This window comes from Eleutherodactylus coqui, chromosome 6 (assembly GCF_035609145.1).
Source record: "Eleutherodactylus coqui strain aEleCoq1 chromosome 6, aEleCoq1.hap1, whole genome shotgun sequence".
NCBI classification, from domain to species: Eukaryota; Metazoa; Chordata; class Amphibia; order Anura; family Eleutherodactylidae; genus Eleutherodactylus; species Eleutherodactylus coqui.
The window spans coordinates 98,264,835-98,276,732 of NC_089842.1; the positions used below are offsets into that span (position 1 = coordinate 98,264,835).

Consider the following 11,898-nt stretch of genomic DNA (forward strand, 5'->3'; position numbering starts at 1 on the left):
GCAATGATATCATGTGTATGGCCAGTATAAGCAGATATTTATACTCTATCCTGCAGTAATAACTGTCAGCTATCTCTGATGTGTTTGGTATCTTTTTTCTGTTGCAGATATGGAGTGTGCGGACGTTCCCCTACTGACACCCAGCAGTAAGGAGATGATGTCGCAGGCTCTCAGGGCCACGTTCAGCGGCTTCACCAAGGAGCAGCAACGTCTGGGCATCCCCATCGGTGAGACTGATGACCAATGATATATTAGATGAGCTAAGGGGTCACTCATGGTCTAAATAAGTGAAGAGCTTCTAAGCCATGGGTTATAATGTAGGATCGCTCTTGGTACAGAGCTCTATATGAACACTGTCACTTGTCTCTCCACTAGACCCTCGAGAATGGACGGACGCTCACGTCAGGGACTGGGTGTCGTGGGCTGTGAATGAGTTCACCTTGAAGAGTGTAGACTTCCAGAAGTTTCGCATTAGTGGGGCAGCTTTATGTGCACTTGGAAAGGAATGTTTCTTGGAATTGGCGCCAGATTTTGTAGGAGACATCTTATGGGAACACTTGGAAATCTTGCAGAAAGGTAACGTCTTACTTTGAGTTTGGGTCTTGTCGGAGTGTGTGGCTGCAGAAGGCTATGTACGGGGTCACTCTGCAAGCATCTTATCCAATCTGGCCACTCTTGTCCACATAGCATTGGACAGGCGTTCGAATGTAATAATTTAATTATTAATAGAAATTTAAATATTGTATTGCCAGGACCGCAGTCCTATGGCATAATGGAGTATTCTCAATCATGTCATGCAGGTCTGAGGAAATGTTGCTCTTCACTGTGTCCCTCCATTACTGTCATTAATACGTATCTTTCTTTCTCTTTTGCTTCTTCTCTACCATTTGGCCAAGAAGACTCAAAATTGTACCAAACGAATGATTTGGCCCCAGCATACCCAGAGTCCAGATACAGCTCGGACTATTTTATCAGTGAGTATTGGAGACCACCTGAACATTATGGGTTTGCTGTCATGGCCCATTTTAGTTGGGTCTTAGCTGAAGTGGTCAGTAAAAGTGACCAGCGTCCCTTTTCCAAGGATGTTCATTCCTGCACTTTTACACAGGACCGAGTCGTTTGTCATTCACTCGCGGGGCGTGCATTTACACTGGGCGATAGTCAGTGGGAAGCTGAACGGTTTATTGGCCTGTGTAAAAGGGCCCTCTGCAGCATGCCCATAGAGGCTTATTATATAAATGAAACCACAACAACAGCAGGGCACAGCTGATTTATGATTGGTATTTATCATGTATTGCAGGTTACGGCATCGAACATCCACAGTGTGTCCCACCATCCGAGTTCTCGGAGCCCAGCTTCATCACAGAATCCTACCAGACCCTGCACCCCATCAGCTCAGAGGAGCTCTTGTCTTTGAAATACGAGACTGAATACCCCTCACCGCTTCTGCGAGACCCCTTACCGCCTGACTCGCTGCAAGGAGACTACTTCACTATCAAGCAGGAGGTTGTGTCTCCAGATAACATGTGCGTTGGACGGATCAGCCGAGGTAAGAACTTCTGCCAAGAAACACGAAGAGGGGGGCGGGGGGGTTGCAGGCGATCACTGAACATGATGTAATAAAGACTCATCAAGTGATTCACAAATTCTTAACATTTGAAATTCCTTTAAGCCAAGCTTTGTGCCTTAATGACTGACTCAGACTCTGTCCTTGCAGCAGTCTGTGTACAAATGTTTAGTAAATGACTATTGGCGTAAGTTTGGGTAATAAATCTCTGCTTTTGGCCATATGAGTTGCATGTGGCTTTTAAAAAAAAAAAAACTTTTGTGGAATTAATCTGTTGCTTTTTCAGAATATTCCGATTTTCTTCCTAGACTGTTGGCCCGTATAAAGTAGCACCCAATCAGCTGAGAAATCGAACAAACGCTCGTTAGTTGGCTGATCGCATCTTTTATGAAGCTGAAAAAAATCAGTGGTGTTGGCTGCACATCTCTCAGTGTGAACGCAGCCAACAGTGACGTACTGCATAGACAATCAATCGATTACACAAACAATTGTTTGCCCTGCATAGGATCTGAATTAATCCAGGTGGCGCGGGTTTTGAAGCACCCTTTCCTCTGCAGAAATCTCGCTCAATTTCCGTGCTGCGGATATTCTGCAAGATTTCCGTCCCGGCGCCTAAAGCTCCTTTTGTTGCACAGACATATAATCTGTATACTTCCATAGGCTCCTTCACTTCTGCTGTGCTAACCTTGGTTCTTCCTTCCGGACAGGTAAACTTGGGGGACAGGAGTCATTTGAAAGCATTGAGAGTCATGACAGCTGTGACCGCCTGACCCAGTCCTGGAGCAGCCAGTCTTCCTATAACAGCCTGCAGCGCGTTCCTTCCTACGACAGCTTTGACTCTGAGGACTACCAGCCTGCACTGCCCAACCACAAACCCAAAGGAACATTCAAGGACTATGTCAGAGACCGAGCGGAGCTGAATAAGGACAAGCCAGTCATCCCTGCAGCCGCCCTGGCTGGATACACAGGTGAGGCCCGCACCAGTTTGCTGTGCAGTGAGGCGCAGGAAATCCTATAAGTTGCCAGGGCGTGGGCTTGATGCAGCAACCTGCGTCCGCAGCATGACTGAATGTTACATGCCTGAAATTCCAGCAGCTGTGGAAGCCGAGAACTGGAGCCTGCAAACTTCTGGGTACTGAGTGGGCGGTGAGGGGCGCATCATGTTCCTCGCTTCAGGTTCTTAAATTGGGTCATGATTGCTACCCCTGATAGTAAACCTCAGCTCAGACAACATCAAAAGTAGCTTTAGGGTTTTTGCTTTCCGTTGTAAGTAACTTTCACACCTTCTGCGTGACTGAGGTGATAGCATCTGAGGCGCGGAGCTTACCAGGCACTGCTGAGAGGTGTTAGCCATAGAGAACGTACAAGGCGCTTGCAGAAAGGCACAGCGTAGGACTGTATAGGCCTGTGCTATACCTAGTCACATACAGCTATGTGAACCAACATCTGACGGGCTGCCGTGGATGGTGACCCGCTACACTCCTAGTAAGCCGTTGTGAGGTTCACGCAATAATCGTTATCATTTGAGAGACTCTGAGCGCTCCGGTTAATAGACTTTTTATCATTGGTGGAAACTGGATGTCCTTAGACTGGTTCTAATCTGCGGTGTTGTGTATATAACCTGCAGAGCACCCTAGAAATGATGCTTTGAAATTAAATAGTTACGTCTTTAGCTGCAATTGTGGAAATGCTCATCTTGTGGTCGGTTTGCACTTATTACAGTTGTAAGAAATTGTGACCTTTTTAAAAGAATCAGATTTCAAATATCCAGCATTTTAGTCGGTGCAAAGCTGACCATTCTCTTTGCGCTTTAAAAAAAAAAAATTTTTTAATTTTTCCTAACCTTTTGTGATTCGCTTTTGCAATTTTCGCTTGCAGTTTGCATGTGTCTTACATCCATTTTTCACTAATCTGTACTTCCTGTTTTTTTTTTTAATGTGGTTCCCATAGTAACATGATTATAGACTCACATAGCAAATGAAAGTGTTCTTTTTTAACACTTCTTTTTTTTTTTTGTATTTCTGCTAAACCCATCTTCGCATCCTAGTGGGAACAGTGAGCTGGACTTGTAATGTCTGACAGCTTCACTCACCATTAGGAGACACATTGACTGCAACAGTAAGGCTGACCCAATTATAGCGCTCGTCAACATGTAATTTCTCCGCAGATGAGAAGCGTTTTTTGTCTCAAAACTGCCTCATCCCTTCGGTGAAGTAGCGATCACCAAGTTTCTCCTATTGCTTTCAATGGGGAAACCTCGCACTGCGTGCACCTAGCACGTGCTGTGGTGCTGCCGCCAGCCCCATTGCAAACAATTGGCGATGCAAGAGCACACACAAAGATGGGACGTGCCGTGGTTTGTTTCCCGTATTGCTATGCCGGAAAAAAAATCTTGTGTATTTAGGAGTCTTGCAATTCACAAATCTCGTGCCATTTTCCCGCCCGTGTGAAGCCGGCCTAAACGCCGAGTGTCTTCTCTTCCCACACAAAGTGTTACCGATCTTTCCTTAAACAATTCCAGCAGAGATACACAAACTATACATCCATATGTGCTCCCAGGCCACAAATATGTATACAATGGGGATGTGGCTGTAATTCCCAGACGGCGGCCCTGCAAGTCCTCTCACCAGATGGATGGGAACATTTGGACACGTGTTTACATACATCTTGGCACAGACAATGTGGGCTTTGGCTATTGATGGGGGGCTGGTATCTGAGACCACTGTACGTGACCCGGCACTTGGGAACGTTATTTCTAATGCCCCATTTAGAGGAAATGATTATCGTTTAGAAAATCGCTTCAAGTGAATGATAATCGTTAGGTTTAAATGCGGCAAACGACTGAACAGCGAGCGAGAATCGTAAGGTTTAGTTTCAACCGGCATAAAATCCAGCGCCGTCTCGGGCAATTATCGTGGCATTTAAACAGTGATCGTTCAGTGTTTCATATAGGTATGTACAACACTGAAAGAGAAGTACCGGAGTCTAAAAGGGCCAACCAAGTACGAGCAAACGCGTGATGCCCAGATTGTGCCACCGGGCACAGGAGAATCGCGAGATGCCCGTGTAGAAGGGCCATGACGATGGTGACCAGCATCTCCAGGTTAACTATTGATTAGGGCATAATGACCACAGGAGATAAATAACCTATGTGAAGATTGTGGAAGGGTCAGCTTTGTTTAAATTTAAAGTTAAAATTTGCTATTAAAACAAAGAATACCCAACATGGAGTCCCGGCAAGAGGGGTCGGGGGAGGCGGATGGATAAGACCGCATGTTAGCCGCTCAGTATCTGAAGAAATATTTTCTTATTTAAACATGTAGTGAGCCTGGGAACGTTCTTCCTCCGACCGCCCCTGGGACTTGCGGTCGCTGCACTCACAGCTGTGGCCTGAAGGCCGGAGCCAAAAGTGTGCACAGGTCAAAATTCATTTCAGTCCTCTTGTAGCGCCGCGGCCTCCACATCGTGAATTGTAGATGCGGCGCAGTTGGGTTTTGTTTCTTCATTGTACATCGTAATGACTCTTCGCCCCAGACTGAGAGCGGTAAATCCACTCTCCTTCTCCAGCCTCTCCATTAAAGCTGGCTGTGTTTTGGTCCATGATAAGGCGGCCATTGTGTCTCTGCAGACCAGACAGTGTCCCGAGAAGGGGACAGAAGAGGAGTCTGTCTTGCCATGCTTTATTTTTAGAATCAGGGTTCCCTTTCCCCCGGTTACAGAATGGGTAGACATTTTTTCCCGGTGAGGCCAGCGCATTCCTATCATGTGACTGACTTAAATGAGGTCGCCATGGCTGGCTGTGGTCTGTAACACAGGCTGCATTGTGTGCCGGGATAGCATGTGAGTCCCATTGACTGTGTGTAGTCTTTGAACCCTGTTCAGGTTAGGGGTCATTGGGATACAGCGGGGGACACAAGTGTGCTGTTATCAGCCAATCTGTGGTTGCTCGGGGACTTTCCAGCCAGTTACCACTACCAAGGCTCAGGAATCCATTCTTGTCCATGAAGTAGTCACATGTTTAAGTAATGAAGTGAAGAGACACTCATGGCCATCGTTTTCAGTAGAGGCATTGTTCTACCCAAATGGAATAGACCGTAGCCTAGTAGAGGCCATGACTATGATGTCATCGGATTGCAGTCGTTTACAATCCTAAATTATATGTAGCGTTCATTCCCTTAGTTCCAGAAGCCTAAAGTTGTTGTTTTTTTGCTTGTCTAGGAGACAATTCTGTTGACCCCTTTGCCAGGATGAACCGGTCAGGGGCTTCCCTTTTTGTTGATCTACTCTAAGTCGGCTCTAAATACATCATAGTGACTGAGAGGGACCTGGATTGTTCTCTACTGTGGGGTTGAGTTGCTGGGTCTTAGATCATGGGGTCTTGTCATGAGTGTGAGGTTCTCTCATGTAACAGGAGGATGACTTTACATTAAGAGGCTGTTCACATCATGTTTTAGCTAGCCGTTGAGCTTATATGTTTGAGCAAAAAAAACAAACAAATTTATTCAAATGTATTGCTTGATGTTGGGTCAAACTTAGTTCGAAAGCACTTATTTTGCATACTTTGATCTCCCTTACACTTGTCTATGCTTTTGTTGTGAAGTAGAATTGCATACCATGTTTGTCTGTTCTACAAAAAAAATCCCTTATGTTCAAGTCAAGCTTTGTTTCTGTACCTTTCCTGTCTACTTTATTCTGCATTTGAGAAAAAAAAAAGACAAAGTTCAACTACAAACTTTTTGTAAAAAGACTTTACATTAAAATATGTTCTATGTAAAAACCGACACAATATATGACTATACAGTTAGCGTATCCTCTTAGGCTGGGCTCACACGACCATATCGTAATACACAGCGTAAGATTTGCAGTGTTTTACTGGAGTATGCATGCATTTTTACACGTATGCTTGCCTATGTACTGTATATTTTACGCATGCAAGGAACGGTGTCAGAGGTTGCCCAACTCCATTAATACGCCTTTCTAGTGCTCACATGATCACAAAGGTGCAATTTTTTGAGAACCAGGTCTTCACTACAGGATGAGGCTCTGTTGGCGTGGCTTTTTTTTTTTTTTTTTTTCCACGCCCGATGCCTCAGAGCAATGAGTCCATATCAAAAGTAGCCATGGTAGTATTATTATGGCCTCTGTAATCCACATACAACAGCTTGGATGGGTCGGTGGTCACTAGAGGCTCCTGTGCTGTCTGCCTAAAACCTCCTTTCTTTTTTAATTTTCTTAGCATGTCTCCTTGTAAAAAAAAAAAAAGTCGCAAATCCGCAAAGTAATTGCGTATGCTTAGCCTTCGGAATGCACCAAAAAAAGAATAGGGCTCCTGCTTGCGTAAGGGCTCCTACCCACTTCAACGCAAATGTCAATGGGACTTTCTAATGTTAAAAACGCATCGCAAGTTTGTGCTTCGCGATTTTTGTGCAATGTGTTTTTAACATTAGAAAGTCCCATTGACAATCGCGTTAAAAAAACGCAACAATTGAAATCCATGAAAAAAACAAATACTTAATTCTATTTGAATTTAATTGTTCTCCAAAAATGGAAGACCTACAGAACTCAAACTGAAATCTCTCACATAGATGCGAACGAGTCGTCGCGTGTACACTAACCGTACACTAAAAGCCTGATGCAACCGGCCCCTGACTTGTTATGTTTAGCTGAATTCTTGGCCTGATGTCTACCTGACTACTTCCTGTACAGATTGACCATGTATTCCTACACTGATATAACTATGGTGTGTTAAACCTTAAGCACGGAGTTTAACGACCCCGATCCTCTGTGTAATATATTATCACATGACCACCTAACTAATTAGAATGCAACGGAACTTACGGTCAGAAGAAATAACTTTTGTTTTCACCCCATAATGGAGTTCTGCATTTTCCTAGTTGTTCTCTAAATTTTCAAGATGGTAACTTTTTTAAAAATGTGGATAAATGCAGTAGTTTTTAGCTTGTGCCCCCACCCGTACCCCTGCACTATTCAGGTATTTGGGTAAAATAAATGATGTCCTCTGCTGAAGCTGTAATGACCGCCACTTTTTGCTATCGTGGTTTGGGAACTTTAGATGTTCAGGCTTTGCATCTTTGTATTCCTGATGTCGTTTGCCTGTATTGCGGGTTCTTACTGTTCATCACTTCTCCTCCAGGCAGTGGACCCATCCAACTCTGGCAGTTCCTCTTAGAGCTACTAACAGACAAGTCATGCCAGTCCTTCATCAGCTGGACGGGAGATGGCTGGGAGTTTAAACTTTCCGACCCAGATGAGGTAAGTGGTGAAAACAGCACTCTGATGCCCTGACCTCCAGCAATTCTGTACCACTACAGTGACAGGAACTTGCACCTTTAAGGACTGGCCACTTGTTTTTGTTTTTTTGTCCCCATGTTCCAAGAGCTGTAACTTTTTTTTTATTTTTCAGTTGGCAGAGCCATAAGGGCTTTTGTTTTTGTGGGGCAAGTTGTGTGGCGTGGTTTTTTTTTTTTTTTTTTTTTTTTTTTTTTAATATGGTACCATTGAATGTGGATGTGCGGCACTTGTGGTACGGTAAAAGTAAAATGTTAACTTCTGCGGGTTAGTAAGATTGTGGTAATACTTAATTTATAGTTTTGGGGGGGGGGGGGGGTTTGTTTTTGTTTTTGTTTCTTCTACTTTTAAATCTTTCTTTGAAAGAAAAACAACTTTTTATCACGACATTCTGACATCCATAACTTTTTTATCAATAAACCTGTGTGGGGGCTGGCTTCTTGTGGGGCAAGCTGCAGCTTTAATACCCATTATTTGGGGTTACATGTGACTTTTTCGTCACTTCATATTCCCTTTTCTTTAAGGATTGGGGTAACAAAAATACAATTTTGCCTATTGTTTTTCTTACAAGGTTTACTGTGCAGGATAAAGAATGCAATATTCCAATACTTTAAGCTTTTATGAATGCAGCAACACCAATTATTCAAATTATCTCATTTGTATAGCGCCAACTTATTCCGTAGCGCTTTCAGGTAATTTATTTATTACACCCCCCCCCCCCCCCACCACCCACCAAGCTGGGTGCTCATTTTACCGATCTTGGAAGGATAGAAGGCTGAGTCAACCTTGAGCCAGCTACCTGAACCATGTGGGGCTTGAACCTGCAACCTTCAGGTCAAGAGCGAGAGCTTAGGCCTGCATTTCTGCTGCCTTAGCACTCTGCGCCATGTACACTTTTTTGATTTTTTTCTTTGTTAAACGTTCCAAAAGAATCCTTTCCAGGTTTTATTATTTACCATTTTATTAAGCTTCCTTTTTACTTGAGCCTGAGGCTGCACTAGGGCGATGCTGAAGACATGGCCTCTACTGATTTGTCAGGCTCAGTGTTGTCAATTCAGATGAGCAAGTATATCATTGTTCAAGCCGGGCAGTATGTAGGTTTTGATGTGGATGGAGGTTTAAAGGGGTTTTCCTGTATACAATAATTGACCTGATCTCAAGAAAAGTCATCAATTGCAGATTATCTGGTTCCAATACCTGGCACCTTCACCAATTAGCAGCTGCCTGGAGCTATTGTGTGCCATTCACTTGAATAGGATTGAACCTGCAGTACTATTCCAGGCCACCGCACGGTGTTCGGAGCTGTGCATTTACAATGCAGTGGGTCTTACAAACAGCTAAATTGACCCGACCAATTTGCTATTGATAACCGGTCATCAATAGTTTAATCCTGAAAATCCCCTTTAAATCCACACAAGGCTTTTCACGGTCACTTCAAAAAGACCAAAAAAAGGATTTTTCCTTCCTATCCATTTTTAATGCACATTAAAGGTTACTTTAGTACATTTCTTCTTGTCCGTCTCCTTTTAAGCACCCATCATTTTGCTACAGGGTCAATCTCCATTGTATCCCACCGGATGGTTCACTCTTGTCCTCCTTCCTCACAGGTTGCCAGACGTTGGGGCAAAAGGAAAAACAAACCTAAAATGAACTACGAAAAGTTGAGTCGCGGACTGAGATATTACTACGATAAAAACATAATTCACAAGACGGCTGGGAAGCGATACGTCTACCGCTTTGTATGTGATTTGCAAAGCCTCCTGGGATATGTGCCGGAAGAGCTTCATGCCATGCTGGATGTGAAACCAGACACTGACGAATAAGGACACGTTACGGGGGGGATGGTCATATCAAAGACAAAACCCTATGGACCCTCCATGCCCAGAACACTTTATTATAAGTTGGATGCAGAGGATTCTGGGAAGAGAAGCTTTTTGTCATTTGCAAGGTGGAAATGGACTGAGACTCGGTTACTGAAGATCAGTTGGTCATTTCTCACCTTAATGCTGAAATGGAAGTGACATGATGGCTTCTATGGGCAAATAGTCATTCCAGGTGTTGTGCCAGTATTTCTCATCTTTTCCTAAGAGAGACATTCCTACTTGTTGGTTGCAGGCGGTGGTGAGATAAGCTCCAGAATGTCACATCTGTGCATTAGCAGCTATGGGCAGAGAAGGGTTCTATCTGCAGAGCACTGGCGCTGCCACACAAGGGGGGGGGGGGGGGGATTACATATTTAAGTTTGTTTGTTTTTTTTATATTGTTTTGATCATGAAGCTGAGTGTTTCAAGTTACAGAAACTTTACAAATCTTTCTCAGGACTCATAATTGTAGTGACCAAACGCAGCCCTTTACCCTGCCGCAAACTCGCTAATGTAGCCCTTCTGCTGAGCCTCTAAGACTATGGTTGCACCCTCGTTCTTTTTGCCTTTTTTTTTTTTTTTTTTTTTTTTTTGCGTATTCCCAGATTGTATTTTTATAGAGAAGAATATTATGTATATATTTTATAAAGATAACTGTACAGATTTACATTGCTGTGCTTTTTCAATGTGCCAAAGACAGTTAATATGTGCGATCATGATCTGCTATGACAATCCCGTGTGTGGTAGCTGATAGATGCAGCAAGGACACTGCCATTTCTTAAGGGTTCAGCCTGGAACTCCTTTTTCACTTACTGTCTGGGCAGCAGAGAGGACCAGGGTGGTGGTTTAAGCTGGGGGCTCTGCGGCAGTACTAGGGAACACTCCAAATGAAGGTGGCACACTTGTGATGAAGGTGCCATCCTTCCCATCTGGGGACAGCTCTCTTCTATACATTCCACTCATTCTCCGCAGTAACCATTTGCAGACTGACAGGCATCAGGAATACTTGAGTTTGTAATTTTTTTTTTTTTTTCTTTTTTACTTTTGAGAAATAAAGATGATTAATTTAAAGTTCCAATTCCACTTCTGACTCCAGAGGATAATGAATACGCTCCATGGTCAGACATCTTTGAATGTTTTGTCTCCCCTTTTTCTATGCAAAATTCTTTAGTTGGTTTGGATAGTGCTTTGGTATTGGTGCTTTACATGGGGGTCATTAAGACATATCCCCATCCACCTGGTCGGGACACACAAAGTTGGCCACTTCTCTGACTACCTGTTGCACACTGTACATTAGTAAGTAATGGTAGTCTAAGACACTACATGCTGATCGGACTGGCCGCTGCTGCTCACATGGACAGCACAGGCCAATCCAAACAGCGTGTAGCGTCTTAGGGCTCATTCACATTGACGTATTGTCACCACGTATGTATCCCATGCGTGTCACACGGTTTTTGATTGATCCATGCACACTGCGTATCGATACACAGGAGAAATAAATCGCAGTGTGCTCTATTTCTTTGCGTATCATACGCAGCCCTTATATGGGCTGCGTATGATACGCGATCCATACACAATACATTCTGTAAGGGCAGTGTCTCCATATGTAGCACTGCTCTGAACAGAGCAGGGAATTCTTAAAAAAAAAATTAAAAAATTTCACGCTGCACATGCCCATGAGCACGCCATTTGCAGGCATGCGCTGTGCCCTACACAGCCCATATGTGATCTCTGCCGATGGAGCGTATGGGCTCTAATGTGGTTACTGCTGCAAGAGATCTGCAGCGCTCTATGTAAACAGCCATGCGAGCAAGCCTGAAGAATAATGCACAGTGGGCACCAGGTAGTCTGAGAAGCTGTTTGCCCGTTTTTTTTTTTTAATTTTTGTCCAGGGCTGGAGTGTCACTTTAAGAGATCTACTTACAAATTGCATGGGGGGGGGGGGGGGGACGGGGACACTTATGGGCACCAGGGTTGTATTGAAAGAGTAGCGGGAACCATTACCAAGACAATCGGAGAGGATTGTAGAGGGGATATCATGTTGTAGTTAAATGTTATAGGTCCTGGACTAATCCAGAACTGGCTGACCTCACTGGCACAGAAGCAAGGACAATCGCAGACAATCTGGTGTTTTATACTATGCAGCTAATGAATGTTATT

The 11,898-nt window shown here is 43.9% G+C and overlaps 1 protein-coding gene across 3 annotated transcripts in view; it reads left to right on the forward strand.

Annotated features, from left to right (window-relative positions):
* The window catches only part of ETS1 (ETS proto-oncogene 1, transcription factor), a 97,874-nt gene extending 86,200 nt beyond the window's left edge, over positions 1-11,674 (forward strand). For 2 of the 3 annotated variants that reach the window (XM_066607254.1, XM_066607256.1), the window contains 7 exons: positions 108-227; positions 376-576; positions 897-974; positions 1,301-1,549; positions 2,275-2,535; positions 7,722-7,840; positions 9,484-11,674. In XM_066607254.1, coding sequence (XP_066463351.1) covers positions 108-227; positions 376-576; positions 897-974; positions 1,301-1,549; positions 2,275-2,535; positions 7,722-7,840; positions 9,484-9,699 — 1,244 coding nt within the window. In that variant the 3' untranslated portion in view covers positions 9,700-11,674. The remainder of the gene's footprint in view (positions 1-107; positions 228-375; positions 577-896; positions 975-1,300; positions 1,550-2,274; positions 2,536-7,721; positions 7,841-9,483) is intronic. The other variant, XM_066607255.1, reaches the window with a different exon arrangement.
* Positions 11,675-11,898: the final 224 nt, after the last annotated feature.